A 19,967-nucleotide genomic window follows, 5' to 3' on the forward strand; every position below is an offset into this window, starting at 1 on the left:
CTCTTATTATAAACTCGTAGGCTGCTGTACAAGGCCATCGACGCCAATGCTGCGAACCACGGCCCTATCTACAACTACCGTGTAGAAATCTCCATATTCTTCATTATCTACATCATCATCATCGCCTTCTTCATGATGAACATCTTCGTGGGCTTCGTCATCATCACGTTCCGTGAACAGGGAGAATCTGAGTTCAAAAACTGCGAACTGAACAAAAATCAAGTTAGTTGTTTTCCTTGAATAACTTATTACGACACTCATCATAATCACAAAGCTACTGTACCATATTATCATGTGAAAGCCCTTCAGTCTACTGATATTGCGAGTTTTCACTTCACTTCCCACCTTCTCTGTGTCTCCTGTCCTGCCCTCCACAGAGACAGTGTGTACAGTACGCTCTGAAAGCCCTTCAGTCTACTGATATTGCGAGTTTTCACTTCACCTCCCACCTTCTCTGTGTCTCCTGTCCTGCCCTCCACAGAGACAGTGCGTGCAGTACGCTCTGAAAGCCAAGCCCATCAAGATCTACATTCCCAGAAACCCGTCCCAGCTGAAGTTCTGGAAGATCATCGCCTCCAGCCAGTTTGAGTACATCATGTTTGTCTTAATTCTTCTCAACACCCTCACCTTGGCTGTGCAGGTACAATAATCATAATGTACACATCATGTATATTACAACAGGAATAAGATTGTAAATCGTGTTTCTAGAAAATGATTGGAAATATTTTACATCGTTTATCACGAGGAAGATAAATTCAAATTCAAATAAATGAATGTCCTCTCCCTGCAGCATTATGAGCAGTCTAAAACATTCAACTCTGTGATGGACATCCTCAACTTGATCTTCACAGCCCTATTTACCATAGAGATGATCATCAAGCTACTGGCTCTCAGAACACATGTGAGTTCAACAGGCGTCCACTGGACACATTTTGATATAAATACTGTGTTCTAATGTTCCATGTTCTGATGTTCCGATGCCATGTTCTAATTTTCCAATTGCATGTTCTAATACCATGTTCTACTGTTCCAAAACCATGTTCAAATTTTTGTAATTATTTTAACTAGGCAAGTCAGTTAAGAACAAATTCTTATTTTCAATGACGGCCTAGGAACAGTGAGTTAAACTGCCTGTTCAGGGGCAGAACGGCAGATTTGTACCTTGTCAGCTCGGGGATTTGAACTTGCAACCATTTCTAGTTACTAGTCCAAGGCTCTAACCACTAGGCTACCCTGCCGCCCCACGTTAATGTTCCGATACCACGCTCTAATGTTCCGATACCACGCTCTAATGTTCCGATACCACGCTCTAATGTTCCAATACCACGTTCTAAAGATCCATACTATTGACGGTGTTTGTGTGTGTCTGTGTATCCAGCAATATTTCATCGATGCCTGGAACTCCTTTGACGCTCTGATTGTTGTGGGCAGTGTGCTAGACATCGTGGTCTCAGAGCTCAGTGTGAGTACTCTCTCTGTCTCTCCTTTAGCTGCTTCTTGTTTCCTCATGTCTTCCATCTTCAACCCTTCTCTTTTACTTCAGGGAAACGTGATACTTAGAAAAGGCTTGCAATATAGGCCTGCAAAACGGTTTGTGTACAGTTATTCATTGTAACATCTCTGTCTAACAAACACATAGCTTTATAAAGCGCGTGTGTGTGTTCTGTCAAATACTAAATGATATCTTATGTATATTTTCTGTTTTCTTCCTTGTCTCTGGTATCTTTGAAACTTCTCATCAATCCAGGGAGGGGACGAGGATGTTGAAGTAAGACCACGTCAGGAAAAGCAATTCTCTCTCTCTCTTTGTCTTTCTCTCTTTCTTTATCTCTGTCACTATCTGTCCCTCTCTCTCTCATTTGAAAAAAAGATCGTATATCCTTTCCCCTGTCTATCCATGAATAGTGTGAAAACAAGCAGCTGTTCTCTAAACCTCTGTGTTTCTCTCCAGGCAATCGAGGCCGCAGCCCAAGCTGCGGCTGTAGCCGTACCCGGAGCTCCGCCCGTGGCCAAGAAGGAAAGCGGAAAAGTGTCCATCACATTCTTTCGTTTGTTCCGAGTCTTGCGATTGGTCAAGCTGCTCAGCAAAGGGGAGGGCATTCGAACCCTCCTCTGGACTTTTGTCAAGTCCCTCCAGGTCAGTGCTAGGTTCAAACAGATGCCAAGACACACAGACAGAGACAGACCGACACTGGTGTATAATTTATATTTGTTAAACAAAATGTATGTCTATACATCCCCCTCTTTCACAGGCCTTGCCATATGTCGGTCTACTTATTGCGATGATTTTCTTCATCTACGCTGTGATCGGCATGCAGGTGGGTCTCCTTCCATTCATTGCATCCCTTTCTTAAGTCTTTAAAATGCAGCTGGTGACAATATGATCTGTGCTCTAACCTTTTGCAGACATTTGGAAAGATTGCTATAGATGACAACTCACATATCAACAGGAACAACAACTTCCAGACCTTCTTCATGTCTGTCCTGCTGCTCTTCAGGTGAGTTTTGCAGGACAAAGAGGTAAATAGTAGATAGTTAGAAGCTCAACCACAGTCTATTTTTCTCCCCCAGCTCTCCACTTCCATTTCTGCTCTTATTTTTCTCTCCTCTTCAACCTTTCATCTCCTCTCCTCTCCTCTCCTCTCCTCTCTTCTTCCTCCTGTATCTCCTCTCCTCTCCCCTTCCTCCTGTGTCTTCTCTCCTCTTCCTCCTGTGTCAACTTTCCTTTCCTTAGTCCTAACTTGTGTGCTCTTCTTGCAGGTGTGCCACCGGAGAGCAGTGGCAGGAGATCATGTTGGCAGCGTTGCCAGGGAGACCCTGTGACCCCGAGTCAGACTTTGAGCCCGGGGATGACAACATGTGCGGCAGCAACCTGGCTTACATCTACTTTATCAGCTTCTTCATGCTCTGCGCTTTCCTGGTGAGACAACTGTCTGTGAGAGGTGTCTTTTGCCAAAGAGAAATTCATCTCAATGAGACCAACTTGTGTACATAAAGGTTCATTAAAAAGATGTTGATTGCAGCCAATTTGAAGCAGATCAGCTGTGATTGATACACTCTTTGTTCCTCTTCTCAGATCATTAACTTGTTCATTGCTGTCATCATGGACAACTTTGAGTACCTGACCAGAGATTGGACCGTACTGGGTACTCATCACCTGGACGAGTTCAAACGAGTCTGGTCGGATTATGACCCAGAGGCGACGTAAGAGACCCCTCTCTCGATCGTTTTTTAGATTTTTCTTTTCAAATTGAAAAAGGATAAACGGGATTTGGCCTTTATTCAGGAAACCCGTTCTGTATCTCTGTCCTCTATCTTCCTTTTACTTCTTACTCTCTTCTCGTCCATCCCTTTCCCCCATTTGGTCCTTTAATTGTGCTGTTTTTGTCTGTATTGCAGGGGTCGAATCAAACATATCGATGTGGTCACTATGCTGCGCAGGATCCAGCCACCCCTTGGTTTTGGCAAACTGTGCCCCCATCGTGTGGCCTGCAAGGTAGGGCAGATCGCATTTTAATGTTAAAGGTTGAATAAATGAAATTATAATAAACGTGTTAACTTCTAATATTTATATAATTGAATGTTTGATATATGTCAGATATTGTGCAGTGAGAATTGACTCTATTTCATCTGCTTGCTTGTCCTGTTAGAGGCTGGTTGCTATGAACGTGCCGCTGCAAAGCGACGGGACAGTCACCTTCAATGCCACCCTGTTTGCGCTGGTCAGAACCTCACTCAAGATCAAGACCGAGGGTCAGTCAGGTCACATACACAGAGTGTATCATTCACACATTATTATTTAGTGCAGTGGTGCTTGGGGCCTTTACTCCTATGTTTTTAAAGGTCTTGTGTCTCTCCACTAGGGCCTGTTGACCAGGACAACGAGGAGCTCAGGGCCATCATTAAGAAGATATGGAAGCGCACTAAGCCCAAGCTCCTTGAAGAGGTCATTCCACCCCCTAGAGGTAAACCATAGGAGGTGCCATTTCAGCCAACTAGACAGACGTATTACCGTATGCTACTGTATAACCACACAGACCACTCTAATGGTAGTTTTTGCATTCTACAGAAATAAGTTACAGAAACACAGGTTTCTTTCTGTATCTCCCTATTGTCTGTGTTTTTTCTCTCTTTTAGTTCGTCTCTATCACTTGCCCATTTGCCTCCTCCCTTTGTTTAAGATGTATTTTTTTCCCTGTTCTCCTCCTCTGTTGCGATTCTTCCTGACTCAGGGGAAGAGGTGACTTGTGGGAAGTTCTATGCCAGCTTCCTGATCCAGGACTACTTTAAAAAATTCCGCAAGAGGAAGGAGCGGGAGAGGAAGAAGAAGGGAAAAGACAAGAAAGACTCACTCCAGGTATACCAGTTACCTGTTAACATGTTGTGGTAAACCGTGGGGTGTTGGGTTGAGCGTGCAGAGATTGACACAGAGACAGGGAGGCTTTATTCCATTAAAACCTGTTAGGACTCTAGGGGGAGTATTTTCATTTTTGGGAAAAAACGTTCCCGTTTTAAACGGGATATTTAGTCAGGACAAGATGCTAGAATATGCATATAATTGACAGCTTAGGATAGAAAACACTCTAACATTTCCAAAACTGTAAAGATATTTGTCTGTGAGAATAACAGAACTGATGTTGCAGGCGAAAGCCTGAGAAAAATCCAGTCCGGAAGTGCCCCATATTTTGAAAGCGCTACGTTCCAATGAGTCCCTATTGAGCTGTGAATGTGCTATCAACCAGATCACGCTTTCTACGTATTCCCCAAGGTGTCTACAGCATTGTGACGTAGTTTTACGCATTTATGTTGAAGAATAGCCGTAGGCGGCTACATTGCGCAAGTGGTCACCTGATGCCCCCAGAGAGATTCTCGCGTAAAATACAGAGGTAGCCATTACTTCAATCGGTCCTACTGAAAAACTAATTGTCCCGACGGATATATTATCGAATAGATATTTGAAAAACACCTTGAGGATTGATTATAAACAACGTTTGCCATGCTTTTGTCGATATTATGGAGCTAATTTGGAATATTTTTCACGTTTTCGTGACTGCAATTTCCGGGCGATTTCTCAGCCAAACGTGAAGAACAAACGGAGCTATTTCGCCTACAAAAATAATATTTTTTGAAAAAAGGAACATTTGCTATCTAACTGGGAGTCTCGTGAGTGAAAACATCCGAAGATCATCAAAGGTAAACGATTTAATTTGATTGCTTTTCTGATTTCCGTGACCAAGTCACCTGCTGCTAGCTGGACAAAATGCTATGCTAGGCTATCGATAAACTTACACAAATGCTTGTCTAGCTTTGGCTGTAAAGCATATTTTGAAAATCTGAGATGACAGGGTGATTAACAAAAGGCTAAGCTGTGTCTCAATATATTTCATTTGTGATTTTCATGAATAGGAATATTTTCAAGGGATATTTATGTCCATTACGTTATGCTAATTAGTGTCAGGCGACTGTCAGGCGAAAACCTCTACTGACTCTCCATCCCGCATGCGGGAGCGTAATCAGTAGAGGTTTTAAAACAACTTCACTAATACAGAAAATAAACATAACAAAGAAAATCACTGAGGTTTGGCTCGGTCCTTCTTCTCTCCTTTTGCTTGGTGTCGGTCTCTCCCCGTTCTCTCTTGTGGTATGCCACCGTGCTCCTTTTATTTGGCCTCCTTTTATTTGGCACTTTCCTCTAAGTGATCAGGGTGATGGTCAGTGATCAGGGTGAACTTCCTCCCGAGGAGGTAATACTTGAGGGTGTGCGAAAATAGCGCATCCTTCAGGGCCTGGAACGCTGCCTCTGTGTCCTCCGTCCATCGCACCAACTGGGTTAGTCGTGCCTTTGTTAAGTCTGTGAGGGGAGAAGCTATTGCGGCAAAGTTAGGTACAAATCTACTGTAGTACCCTGCTAACCCCAGGAATGACTTCACCTGCCTTTTGGTTCAGGGGGACCGGCCATTCCTTAATGGCAGCGATTTTTTTTCTTCTTGGGGTTTCACTTTTCCCCTCCCGATCTGATAGCCCAGGTACTCCACCTCGGCGTAGCCCAGCTTGCACTTGTGTAGGTTCGCGGTCAGACCTGCATCCCTTAGCGCATCAACCATGGCCTGCAACCTACCCAGATGTGACTCCTAACTGTCACTGTGCACAATTATATCATCCAGATAAGCAGCTGCGTACTCACTGTGCGGCCGCAGGACACGGTCCATGAGTCGCTGAATAGTCGCTGGTGCCCCGTGGAGCCCGAAAGGCAGAACCCGGTAGTGGTATAGCCCCCCCGGGGTGGAGAAGGCAGTCTTCTCCCGGGAAGCCGCTGCTAGTGGCACCTGCCAGTACCCCTTCATCAGGTCCAAGGTTCTGATGTATCTCGTCATTTCCAAGATGGCGTAGCAGTAAGTCGTCCTGTCGTATCGTCTCTCTGTAAATATCGTCTCTTTTTCGTTTAGTTTTAGATATTTTTCTTCGCATATCTTTAAAAACATTTTGCTAAACCTAAGCTTCCAAATACTCTCCTGCAACCCGCCTCACCCAATGTAGCTACTTTTCCTAAAGTATTTATATTCACTTCGGAACCGGAACCCCTCAACTGAAGCTAACCACCAGCTATGCTAGCGGTCTTCGGCTAACCGGTCATCAGCTAACCTTTAGCTCGGAAAGCTCTCGCCAGTTCGAACAACGCGACGCTAACCAGAGCATAACGGACCTATTTATTTTTTATCCCCGGATTCCCACCGTACACGGAACATTTTTCAGCTGGATCTTCACAACTAGCTATCGAGCTAAACCGCAACCCTGGTAGATTACTCCTGGCTAGCGTTTCCACCCACGTAGCTTGAAGCTAACCCGGCCAGACCTCCTGTGCTCCTAGCATACTCCTGAGGTACAATAACCGGACTCACGACCGGTCTATCGATGTCACTGCATTAAGAGGAATAAACAGACTCACCCCACCGCGACGTCCTCCAAAGGCTAACTCTCTAGCCCTCGCTATCTCCTTGCTTGCTAATTCGGCATGCTAACTGCTAGCTTGTTTAACCCAGGTCCGCTAACTACTACCTTGTTTAACCAGGCCTGCTAATCTGTTAGCTTGTTCGCACAGGCCTGCTAACCGTCTGCATCGCCGCGTCCCAAACACGCAGTGGTCCATATGTACTTTCTATCTCTTCCCGATTTAAAAAAAAAAATTGTTTATACCTTCCGGAAACCTGCCTCACCCAATGTGATACGGAATCGCTATTATTTTTAATTTTTAGAACACACTCAAGAACCTCCAGAAGCTAACCAGCTAACTAGGTACAAGCTATTTAGTCATTGTTAGATTCTTAACCTGGATAACACTCGCCAGTCCAGCCCCCCTGCCCCATCCACCGCTGCCCCTGGACTCTGATCACTTGGCTACATAGCTGATGCACGCTGGACTGTCCATTAATCACGGTACTCCATTCTGCTTGTTCGTTTTATCTGTCGGCCCCGTTGCCTAGTCAATGCCATTTTACCTGCTGTTGTTATGCTAGCTGATTAGCTGTTGTCTCACCCACTGTTTTAGCTAGCTTTCCGAATTCAACACCTGTGATTACTGTATGCCTCGCTGTATGTCTCTCTCAAATGTCAATATGCCTTGTATACTGTTGCTCAGGTTAGTTATCATTGTTTTAGTTCACAATGGAGCCCCTAGTCCCACTCCTCATACCCCTGATACCTCCTTTGTCCCACCTCCCACATATGCGGTGACCTCACCCATTACAACCAGCATGTCCAGAGATAAAACCTCTCTCATCATCACCCAGTGCCTGGGCTTACCTCCGCCGTACCCGCACCCCACCATACCCCTGTCTGCGCATTATGCCCTGAATATATTCTACCATGCCCAGAAACCTGCTCCTCTTATTCTCTGTCCCCAACGCTCTAGGCGACCAGTTTTGATAGCATTTAGCCGCACCCTCATACTACTCCTTCTCTGTTCCGCGGGTGATGTGGAGGTAAACCCAGGCCCTGCATGTCCCCAGGCACCCTCATTTGTTGACTTCTGTGATCGAAAAAGCCTTGGTTTCATGCATGTCAACATCAGAAGCCTCCTCCCTAAGTTTGTTTTACTCACTGCTTTAGCACACTCTCCTAACCCTGATGTCCTTGCCGTGTCTGAATCCTGGCTCAGGAAGGCCACCAAAAATTCAGAGATTTCCATACCCAACTATAACATCTTCCGTCAAGATAGAACTGCCAAAGGGGGAGGAGTTGCAGTCTACTGCAGAGATAGCCTGCAAAGTAATGTCATACTTTCCAGGTCCATACCCAAGCAGTTCGAACTACTAATTCTGAAAATTACTCTCTCCAGAAATAAGTCTCTCACTGTTGCCACCTGCTACCGACCCCCCTCAGCTCCCAGCTATGCCCTGGACATCATTTGTGAACTGATTGCCCCCCATCTAGCTTCAGAGTTTGTTCTGTTAGGTGACCTAAACTGGGATATGCTTAACACCCCGGCAGTCCTACAATCTAAGCTAGATGCCCTCAATCTCACACAAATCATCAAGGAACCCACCAGGTACAACCCTAACTCTGTAAGCAAGGGCACCCTCATAGACGTCATCCTGACCAACTGGCCCTCCAAATACTCCTCCGCTGTCTTCAACCAGGATCTCAGCGACCACTGCCTCATTGCCTGTATCCGCTACGGTGCCGCAGTCAAACGACCACCCCTCATCACTGTCAAACGCTCCCTAAAACACTTCTGTGAGCAGGCCTTTCTAATCGACCTGGCCCGGGTATCCTGGAAGGACATTGACCTCATCCCGTCAGTTGAGGATGCCTGGTCATTCTTTAAGAGTAACTTCCTCACCATTTTAGATAAGCATGCTCCGTTCAAAAATGCAGAACTAAGAACAGATACAGCCCTTGGTTCACTCCAGACCTGACTGCCCTCGACCAGCACAAAAACATCCTGTGGCGGACTGCAATAGCATCGAACAGTCCCCGCGATATGCAACTGTTCAGGGAAGTCAGGAACCAATACACGCAGTCAGTCAGGAAAGCTAAGGCCAGCTTCTTCAGGCAGAAGTTTGCATCCTGTAGCTCCAACTCCAAAAAGTTCTGGGACACTGTGAAGTCCATGGAGAACAAGAGCACCTCCTCCCAGCTGCCCACTGCACTGAGGCTAGGGAACACGGTCACCACCGACAAATCCATGATTATCGAAAACTTCAACAAGCATTTCTCAACGGCTGGCCATGCCTTCCGCCTGGCTACTCCTACCGCGGCCAACAGCTCCGCCCCCCCCGCAGCTCCTCGCCCAAGCCTCTCCAGGTTCTCCTTTACCCAAATCCAGATAGCAGATGTTCTGAAAGAGCTGCAAAACCTGGACCCGTATAAATCAGCTGGGCTTGACAATCTGGACCCTCTATTTCTGAAACTATCCGCCGCCATTGTCGCAACCCCTATTACCAGCCTGTTCAACCTCTCTTTCATATCGTCTGAGATCCCCAAGGATTGGGAAAGCTGCCGCAGTCATCCCCCTCTTCAAAGGGGGAGACACCCTGGACCCAAACTGTTACAGACCTATATCCATTCTGCCCTGCCTATCTAAGGTCTTCGAAAGCCAAGTCAACAAACAGGTCACTGACCATCTCGAATCCCACCATACCTTCTCTGCTGTGCAATCTGGTTTCCGAGCCGGTCACGGGTGCACCTCAGCCACACTCAAGGTACTAAACGACATCATAACCGCCATCGATAAAAGACAGTACTGTGCAGCCGTCTTCATCAACCTTGCCAAGGCTTTCGACTCTGTCAATCACCATATTCTTATCGGCAGACTCAGTAGCCTCGGTTTTTCGGATGACTGCCTTGCCTGGTTCACCAATTACTTTGCAGACAGAGTTCAGTGTGTCAAATCGAGGGCATGCTGTCCGGTCCTCTGGCAGTCTCTATGGGGGTGCCACAGGGTTCAATTCTCGGGCCGACTCTTTTCTCTGTATATATCAATGATGTTGCTCTTGCTGCGGGCGATTCCCTGATCCACCTCTACGCAGACGACACCATTCTATATACTTTCGGCCCGTCATTGGACACTGTGCTATCTAACCTCCAAACGAGCTTCAATGCCATACAACACTCCTTCCGTGGCCTCCAACTGCTCTTAAACGCTAGTAAAACCAAATGCATGCTTTTCAACCGATCGCTGCATGCACCCGCATGCCCGACTAGCATCACCACACTGGATGGTTCCGACCTTGAATATGTGGACACCTATAAGTACCTAGGTGTCTGGCTAGACTGCAAACTCTCCTTCCAGACCCATATCAAACATCTCCAATCGAAAATCAAATCAAGAGTCGGCTTTCTATTCCGCAACAAAGCCTCCTTCACTCACGCTGCCAAGCTTACCCTAGTAAAACTGACTATCCTACCGATCCTCGACTTCGGCGATGTCATGTACAAAATTGCTTCCAACACTGTACTCAGCAAACTGGATGCAGTTTATCACAGTGCCATCCGTTTTGTCACTAAAGCACCTTATACTACCCACCACTGCGACTTGTATGCTCTAGTCGGCTGGCCCTCGCTACATATTCGTCGCCAGACCCACTGGCTCCAGGTCATCTACAAGGCCATGCTAGGTAAAGCTCCGCCTTATCTCAGTTCACTGGTCACGATGGCAACACCCATCCGTAGCACGCGCTCCAGCAGGTGTATCTCACTGATCCTCCCTAAAGCCAACACCTCATTCGGCCGCCTTTCGTTCCAGTACTCTGCTGCCTGTGACTGGAACGAATTGCAAAAATCGCTGAAGTTGGAGACTTTTATCTCCCTCACCAACTTCAAACATCTGCTATCTGAGCAGCTAACCGATCGCTGCAGCTGTACATAATCTATTGGTAAACAGCCCACCCATTTTCACCTACCTCACCCCCACAGTTTTTATTTATTTACTTTTCTGCTCTTTTGCACACCAATATCTCTACCTGTACATGATCATCTGATCATTTATCACTCCAGTGTTAATCTGCAATATTGTAATTATTCGCCTACCTCCTCTTGCCTTTTGCACACATTGTATATAGACTCCTCTTTTTTTCTACTGTGTTATTGACTTGTTAATTGTTTACTCCATGTGTAACTCTGTGTTGTCTGTTCACACTGCTATGCTTTATCTTGGCCAGGTCGCAGTTGCAAATGAGAACTTGTTCTCAACTAGCCTACCTGGTTAAATAAAGGTGAAATAAAAAAATAAAACATTTAAAAAAATAAATAAAAAAATCCCCATGTGGTCGATCAGTTCATCCACCCGGGGCATGGGGTATGCATCGAACTTACTGACCTCGTTCAGGCCCCGGAAGTCATTACCGAAGAGGACGGTTCCGTCCGATTTCGGAACCAACACTATGAGGCTAGACCACTCATTGTTTGATTCCTCCAGTACCCCCACTCCAGTACCCAGCATTGTCGTCACTTCGCACTGGACCGCCAATCTCCGGGCTTCTGGTATCCGGTATGGCCGTTTACGCACTTTTTCTCCCAAACGGGTGTGGATATGATGTTCCACGAGATCCGTGCGCCCCGGCACCTCGGGGGAAACACAGCCGTATTCTGCTGGACCAACTCTCTGCGCTCTTGTCAGCTGAGTCGGGCTGAGGTCTTCCCCCATTGCAACTTCGACGAGGGCGGGCCCTGCTGTGGCCGGGTCCATGTTACGCACAGCACCTCGCGTGCATGCCATTTCTTCAGTAAGTTCACATGTTAAAGCTGGAGGGGTTTTCTCCGCCCCGGTTGGCGGACCTTATAGTTGACGTCACCTACCCGCTCAACGATGTCGTAGGGCCCATGCCACGTAGCCAGGAATTTACTCTCCGTTGTAGGGATTAGCACCAAGACCTTCTCACCTGGTTGGAACTCTCGTGGTTGGGCCCGTAGACACGCTCCTGGGCCATGTGCTCTCTCACCACTGGCCAAATCACCGTCATCCTCTCCCTCATCTCCTCCCCATGTTCTACTAAGCTGTGAAGGGGGGTCAGCTGCTCTTCCCAGACCTCCTTGGCAAAGTCCAGCAGCCCGCAGGACCGACGGCATACAAGAGCTCAAAGGGGGAGAACCCTGTGCATGCTTGGGGTACGTCGCGCACTGAAAATATCAGGTGGGGCAGCAGCTGGTCCCAGTTCCTCCCATCTTTCTCGATGACCTTATTCAGCATCTGTTTTAGGGTCTTATTGAAGAGTTCCGCCAGCCCGTCTGTTTGTGGATGGTACACACTGGTCCTCACCTGTTTTATTCGTAACAGATTACATCACACGAGACATGAACGCGGTGCCCTGGTCCGTCAGGATTTCCCGTGGAATACCCACCCTGCTAAATAAATGGAAGAGCTCCCGTGTGATACCTTTTGATGCATAGTAAATCAAATCAAATCAAATGTATTTATATAGCCCTTCGTACATCAGCTGATATTTCAAAGTGCTGTACAGAAACCCAGCCTAAAACCCCAAACAGCAAGCAATGCAGGTGTAGAAGCACGGTGGCTAGGAAAAACTCCCTAGAAAGGCCAAAACCTAGGAAGAAACCTAGAGAGGAACCAGGCTATGTGGAGTGGCCAGTCCTCTTCTGACTGTGCCGGGTGGAGATTATAACAGAACATGGCCAAGATGTTCAAATGTTCATAAATGACCAGCATGGTCAAATAATAATAATCACAGGAAGAACAGTTGAAACTGTAGCAGCAGCACGGCCAGGTGGACTGGGGACAGCAAGGAGTCATCATGCCAGGTAGTCCTGAGGCATGGTCTTAGGGCTCAGGTCCTCCGAGAGAGAGAAAGAAAGAGAGAATTAGAGAGAGCATACTTAAATTCACACAGGACACCGGATAGGACAGGAGAAGTACTCCTGATATAACAAACTGACCCTAGCCCCCCGACACAAACTACTGCAGCATAAATACTGGAGGCTGAGACAGGAGGGGTCAGGAGACACTGTGGCCCCATCCGATGATACCCCCAGATAGGGCCAAACATATAACCCCACCCACTTTGCCAAAGCACAGCCCCCACACCACTAGAGGGATATCTTCAACCACCAACTTACCATCCTGAGACAAGGCAGAGTATAGCCCACAAAGATCTCCGCCACGGCACAGCCCAAGGGGGGGGGGGGGTGCCAACCCAGACAGGAAGATCACATCAGTGACTCAACCGACTCAAGTGACGCACCCCTCCTAGGGACGGCATGAAAGAGCACCAGTAAGCCAGTGACTCAGCCCCTGTAATAGGGTTAGAGGCAGAGAATCCCAGTGGAAAGAGGGGAACCGGCCAGGCAGAGACAGCAAGGGCGGTTCGTTGCTCCAGAGCCTTTCCATTCACCTTCACACTCCTGGACCAGACTACACTCAATCATATGACCCACTGAAGAGATGAGTCTTCAGTAAAGACTTAAAGGGGTTGAGACCGAGTTTGCGTCTCTCACATGGGTAGGCAGACCATTCGGGATTGCCTCAGGACACTGGGTGGCGTAATCCATGATTACCAGGATGTATTGGTGTCTCCTCGCGGTCTTCACCAATAGACCCACCAGATCCATTGCCACCTGCTCGAATGGCATTCCTATAATGGGCAAGTGAACCAAAGGGTTTTGATAATGCCCCCTCGGAGCTGTGATTTGGCACTCCGGGCAACTAAGGCAGTAGTCCTCCACGGCGTGCTTGACTTCAGTCCAGTGGAACCAGTTCCTGATCCGCTCCCTGGTTTTCTCCATCCCCAGGTGTGCCCCAAGCAAGTGGGTGTTAGCAAGCTGCAACACAGTCCTAACATACTGGCTGGGTATGAGTAACAAGTCTTTTGTCTCCCCATTATGCTTTACTACATGATACAATAAATTCTGCTTGACTGCGAAGTGGGGGTAGCGCCAATCACTCGTTCCCCGGTTCTTCCTTCCTCTCTCGTGTGAGCCACTGCAGGTGGGCCAGGGTCACCATGCTGCCAGAGTCCAGCAGAACGCTGGTGTCGATGCTATCGATCCATACAGGAACCATCGGAGGGGCCGTCATGGAGTGCGCCCAACAGGAGGTGACGTAACTCGCCATTCGGGTTACCCCAGAGCTGGGGGATGCGGAGGGCATGGCCTCCTCCCGGAACGGGACAGCTCCATGCAAGGTTCCCCGGCTCACTGCACTCATAGCAGCATCTCTGATCTGGGTCCATCAGCCGCCGACGTCATCAGTTTGGGTCACCCTCCCGCTTCACAGCCTTGGCTGGTTTCGTCAGGCCCCCTTCAGCCCCTCGCCTCTCTTTGTGTTGTTCGTCCCCCTCGCAGCGTCTCCTCTCTCCGCTCGGGCCCCTCTCAGCAGGTCATGGGTGTTCTGGTGAATTTCCACCGCTGTCAACAATTCCTCCAGGGTCTGGGGGTTCTGCATGCTCACCGTCTTCTTCATCTCGTATGGCAGGGCCCGAAGGTATTTATTCGGGAAGAGCTTGTCGAGCATCGGGAGGCACGGTACTTCCGTCAGTAGCCAGCCCTTGGTCAGGCGCACCAGGTCGCTCTTCTGAGCACGGGGGGAAAGGGTGGGGTCAAAGGCCCAGTCGTGGACCAGTTGTGCACAGCGTGCGAGATTGAACCCATAACGGCTCAGTATCTGCCGTTTGAGTCCCTCATAATTCGCGGCCTGGTCAGTGTTCAAATCAAAGTAGGCCTTCTGGGCCTTCCCAGAGAGGTAGGGTGCCAACAGGCTAATCCACTTGGGCTTGGGCCATCCTTCCCTCTGTGCCGTCCTCTCGAAGGTGCACAAATACGACTCCACGTCACCTTCTTTCGGGCCAGACTCCTGAGCCCTCCCAACCTTCAACTGGGCTACCTCCGCTACCAGTCTGCGGTTTTGTTGGTGCTGCTCCTCCAGTGCTTGCTCCTGGAGAGCCTGTTGCTTCTGCTGGCTGAGGATGAACTGAGCCACCAGCTCCTCCATGGTAATCTCCGTACGCTCGACCACACGGCACCCAGAGCTACTGAGATGCACGCATTCTCCACCATATGTGGTAAACCGTGGGGTGTTAGGTTGAGCATGCAGAGGTTGACACAGAGACAGCGAGGCTTTAGTCCGCAAAAACAACTTTACTAATACAGAATATAAACTTAACGTCTTATGGGCAGGTGGGAAGGTAGCGTCCCACCTGGCCAATATCCGGTGAAATTGCAGAGTGAGAAATTCAAACTTAATAATTATAAATATTTAACTTTCATAAAATCACAAGTGTAATACATCAAAATAAATCTGAACGTCTTGTTAATTAATCCAGCTGCTGTGTCAGATTTCAAAAATGCTTTACGGCGAAAGCACACCATGCGATTATCTGAGGACAGCGCCCCTCATGCAAAAGCATGAAAAGCATATTTCAACCAGGCAGGTGCGCTACGAAAGTCAGAAATAGCGATATAATAAATGCCTTACCTTTGATGATCTTCTTCTGTTGGCACTCCAAAAGGTCCCAGATACATCACAAATGGTCATTTTGGTCGATAATGTCCTTCTTTATATCCATAAAAACTCAGTTTAGCTGGTGCGCTTCAGTCAATAATCCACCCAGTTTCCCTCCATCAAAATGCATACAAAATGAATCGCAAACATTACTAATAAACTTTTCCAAACAAGTCAAACAACGTTTATAATCAAACCTTAGGTACCCTAATACGTAAATGAACAATCAAATTTAAGACGGAGAATCATTATTGTCTTTACCGGAGAAAAATACCAAAGAACGCGCTCTCTTCCACGCGTTTGGAAACACTACAGCCAAAATGGGAGCCACCTAGAAAAACTACATTTTCCGGCTCATTTTTCCAAAAACCAGCATGAAACTCTTTCTAAAGACTGTTGACATCTAGTGGAAGCCCTAGGAACTGCAATCTGGGAGGATTTCGCCTTATAATAAAAGTGACAACCATTGAAAACAGTGGTAGGCTGAATTTTTGTTTTTGGGATGGTTTGTCCTCTGGGTTTCGCCTGCCATATCAGTTCTGTTATACTCAGACATCATTTTAACAGTTTTAGAAACTTTAGAGTGTTTTCCATCCAAATCTACCAATTATATGCATATCCTAGCGTCTGGGCCTGAGTAACAGGCAGAAAATTCTGCCCCCTACCCAAGAGAGGTTAACAAAGAAAATCACTGAGGTTTAGCTCGGTCCTTCTTCTCTCCTTTCACTTGGTGTCGGTCTCTCCCCGTTCTCTCTCACGGTGTGCCACCGTGCGCCTTGCTTTTCGCCTCCATGGCTGGTTGTCAGATGTCTGTGTCGGGGTGCCCAGCTCCCGTCTTCCCAGCAGAGGGAGCCAACGTCGCCTCATGTACCTCCCCTCTATTACCATTCCCCGGGGTAGACCTCTTGGGATACCACAACGTGTTGTTACTGTTTGGTGTCTTTGTGTGTGTGTTTGTGTATCACACTGTGTGTGTTTGTGCATCAGGCAGGGCTCAGGTCACTGCAGGCACTGGCCCCAGAGTTGCATCTGGCCTTGGCAATGGAGGGAGAGGATGAGGAGTGTGTGGAGGGAGAGTTGGATGAAGAGTTCTTCAAGGTAAGTGATTGAATGTCATTAGTGTATCAAAATAGTATATACTGAAGTGATTGGTCTGTCCTCTGTATTTGACATTGCTCAAATAAGCAAATATCACATACAATAGGTAAGCATAATACATGTTTATAATATTTACAACAAAAACAGTTGACTGTATATTAATGCAAATCTCTTTGTTTCCTCCTCCCTCCAGTATGACAACGTTTTCGAAGATCCTGGCACCTCTGCCACAAGTACTCCATCCACCACTCACATGCCAGGTGACATAGAGGAGGGCACCACCACTATCTTCATGGAGCCCTTCGTCGAGCCCACAATATCCAGCAACGTGATCACAGAACAGCCATTGACAGTCAGCGAGAAACCAGCATCAGCTCTCTCATCCTTTGATGTAGTGATGGAACAGCCCACGAGATCTGAGGCCATCCCTCCACCAGAAGACACACCAGCCCCGCCCCAACCAGCCCCAGCCGCATCACCACCAAAAGATCCATCCCCTCCCCAACCAGCACCAGCCGCAAACCCACCAAATGCCCCATCCCAGCCTCAACCAGCCCCAGTTGCATCCTCACCAAATGTTGCTTCTCTACCACAGGTGGTTACTCAATCCCCACCTCAAATAGTGTTAGCCCCACCAGAACCAGAGGCACCTCAAATAGTGTTAGAGGCAGCCCCTGCCCCACCTCAACCAGAGCCATTGATGGAGGGAAGAGGAGGTGAAACTTCCACTACACAGCAGGTGTACTACCCACAGTACCCAGTGAGCATGCCAACAAACAACGGGTGAGTGGAAAAGGGAGAGAAGAGGATCTGGGTGAAAGGGGTTGAAGAGCCGGTGTGTGTGTGTGTGTGTGTGTGTGTGTGTGTGTGTGTGTGTATTCATAAGTGTTCCCTTTCCCTCAACTTCACAGGCATGTGTATCAAGAGCAACCTGTAGCATCCCCTATCCCGTCAGAGTACATGCAGAGTCCTACTCCTAACTTCACCAATGGGAGAGCTGCAGGAGTGCCCTACGCCAATGGAAATGGCATGAATGGGAACGTCTCCAATGGCGGTACGAATGGAGGTAGTGTGAATGGAGGTAGCATTACCGGAAGTAGCATGAGTGGCTACACTGGCAACGGTTACAACGGAAATGGATACAATGGAAACGGCTACAACGGAAACGGCTACAATGGAAACGGCTACAATGGAAACGGTAACGGATTGGAGCAGTATGTCCGGAGACGTGTTCTTCCTCCCACTCCTGCAGGTAATCATCACATGGTCTCAGTCTTTCTCCTCAACACCAGTAGAATCAGTAGAACTAGAAACACCCAGTGACCATCTTAGTACATTTCCATGTATTTTCCCTTCCAGGTCGCAAGCCGCCCTCCTTTAACATCCAGTGTCTGAGGGCACAGCATAGCGCGGATGACATCCCCATCCCTGGCACGTACGAGAGTAACTCGCCCCCATGCAGATCCAGACTGGTAAGACACAGACACATGCAAAAGAATAGCCAACCAATGCTCACATGAATCAGAGACACCTTTTGATTTGGTGCCAAATTTGGAATTGAAAGCGTTTTAATGTAATAATAGAAATCAAGATTTTAATCATTGTCTTCCATCCTCCTCCAGAACCTTGACTCCCGCCGCAGCAGTGCCTCCTCCATGTCCTCTGCTTCCTGGGCCAACAACGGAGGAGGACATGCAGGGTCGATGCCAGGAGCAGGGGTGTCAGCAGCATCATCAGCAGCAGCGAAGAGAGGGCGTCTGCTCTACGCCCCTCTGATGCTGGTGGATGAGGCCAGGGGCACCAAGCAGTTGTGGGGAGACAGGACCCAGGCCACCTCCAGCCTCCCTGCTATTGCAACCAGGCCCAGTGGCTGGTACCCTGGAGCCCCGACACTCCCTGTGCCCACCCCCCAGAACAGGAGCTACACCAATGGCAGGGTGCCCTCCCAGATCAGCCAGAGCCTCATAGAGAAGGGCAGTGCAGACAGTCTGGTGGAGTCGGTAAGTGATGGATGAAATAGTATGTCCTGATGAGAGTAAGATAAAAGTCCCAAGGCTACTTACTGCTTAGGATATACAGTACTTATCAGTGTAATAGTGAGTGGAAAAGTCAAGAGCACTCCAAGCCTCAGTAATTCACCTCAATTCACCTTTGTTATGAATTTCAATTTGACTACAATGTAAGTTAGTCAGTGATTTAAACCCCATGAAAGTTCCTCTATTTATGAATATTCAATAAACACTTGTAAGCTGTAGGTGGGAGAGAGAGAGAGAGAGAAAAGAAAGAGAGAGAGAGATATTTGTGTTCACTGTTTCACAACTCTCCTTACTCTCCCACAGATCCTGATATCGGAAGGCTTGGGCCTCTATGCAAGAGACCCAAAGTTTGTGAACTTCGCCAAGCGAGAGATCGCGGATGCATGTAACATGACCATTGATGAGATGGAGAACGCAGCCACAGACCTGCTGACCCGTTCGGCAGGCCAGCCAATAGGACGCTTCGAGGAGGAGCTGGCTGACGAGATGAACTGTGTGATTTCCTACTGAGACTAGAGAGAGGAAACAGAGAGGAAGGGAGGGGAGTGGGAGGGAGAGGGAGGGAGGGTGGGAGAGTTGGAGGGCAAGGAGATAGAGCCTTACCTCTTTGTCTACATCAACATAGGGGGTAAGGATGGCGAGGAAAGCTGTTGATCTTAGCAAACTGTCAATGTCTCTTTGATCAGGGTAATTTTCTCTTCCAGATCTTCTCAGGTAATTTGGCTTTGTTGAAAGCATCAGTGTGTCTTGAACAAGAGCCTGAAATAACCATACTACATTTGACAGCATATACATAGAGCAACTATTGAGGTTTGGCCACAATACGCTTGAAAAGTTATTTCCAATGTAAGAGTGCACAGTACTATAGCCTTCCAAACGGGATTACAATTCTTATTCTACCATGAAGTATTTATCGCTATGTCAAAAGCGGCACTTTCTGCCTTGTATTTCCATTTTGTACTGAGCTTGATTTGCTGTCCCTTTATGTAACCCAAAATCATACAATCCCCCTGCTAAGACCATAGAAATATATTAAAAGCAGAGGCATAAATCCAATAAATAAAGAAACACCTTGTCTGTTGTGCAAGTGAGCTCCAGTTGTAACTACAGATCATGAAACAGGGTTTGTGTGTGTATCGTGTCAGTGGCCCAGTGAAGCATTAGCCTAGCGTTAGCATTAGACATTTGAACCATGTCATGTATGATTATGTCAACAGAAATGCCACAGAAGATTCTCATGACAGTCACCGTAGTCTTCCTCGGTGAGAAACTCTGACTTCGGATTTATGTACATATGCGGTCAAGAGGAAAGCAGCTTGTAAACGTAATAATAACAATTGTTAGTTTTGTTTTATTGTGACTGCTAATACTTTGAAATGTCA

At 47.6% G+C, this 19,967-nt stretch overlaps 1 protein-coding gene across 1 annotated transcript in view; it reads left to right on the top strand.

Moving 5' to 3' along the window:
• The window catches only part of LOC115101902 (voltage-dependent L-type calcium channel subunit alpha-1D-like), a 35,362-nt gene extending 16,247 nt beyond the window's left edge, over positions 1–19,115 (top strand). The window contains exons 26-45 of the mRNA XM_029621357.2: positions 21–222; positions 482–640; positions 791–901; positions 1,379–1,462; positions 1,748–1,768; positions 1,952–2,137; positions 2,253–2,318; positions 2,407–2,498; positions 2,761–2,920; positions 3,077–3,204; positions 3,400–3,496; positions 3,651–3,753; positions 3,864–3,965; positions 4,233–4,357; positions 16,439–16,549; positions 16,743–17,332; positions 17,461–17,801; positions 17,909–18,021; positions 18,172–18,549; positions 18,889–19,115. Of these exons, the coding sequence (XP_029477217.2) occupies positions 21–222; positions 482–640; positions 791–901; positions 1,379–1,462; positions 1,748–1,768; positions 1,952–2,137; positions 2,253–2,318; positions 2,407–2,498; positions 2,761–2,920; positions 3,077–3,204; positions 3,400–3,496; positions 3,651–3,753; positions 3,864–3,965; positions 4,233–4,357; positions 16,439–16,549; positions 16,743–17,332; positions 17,461–17,801; positions 17,909–18,021; positions 18,172–18,549; positions 18,889–19,095 (3,376 nt within the window). The 3' untranslated portion in view covers positions 19,096–19,115. The remainder of the gene's footprint in view (positions 1–20; positions 223–481; positions 641–790; positions 902–1,378; positions 1,463–1,747; positions 1,769–1,951; positions 2,138–2,252; positions 2,319–2,406; positions 2,499–2,760; positions 2,921–3,076; positions 3,205–3,399; positions 3,497–3,650; positions 3,754–3,863; positions 3,966–4,232; positions 4,358–16,438; positions 16,550–16,742; positions 17,333–17,460; positions 17,802–17,908; positions 18,022–18,171; positions 18,550–18,888) is intronic.
• Positions 19,116–19,967: the final 852 nt, after the last annotated feature.

This window comes from Oncorhynchus nerka, linkage group LG20 (assembly GCF_034236695.1).
Source record: "Oncorhynchus nerka isolate Pitt River linkage group LG20, Oner_Uvic_2.0, whole genome shotgun sequence".
Classification (NCBI taxonomy): Eukaryota; Metazoa; Chordata; class Actinopteri; order Salmoniformes; family Salmonidae; genus Oncorhynchus; species Oncorhynchus nerka.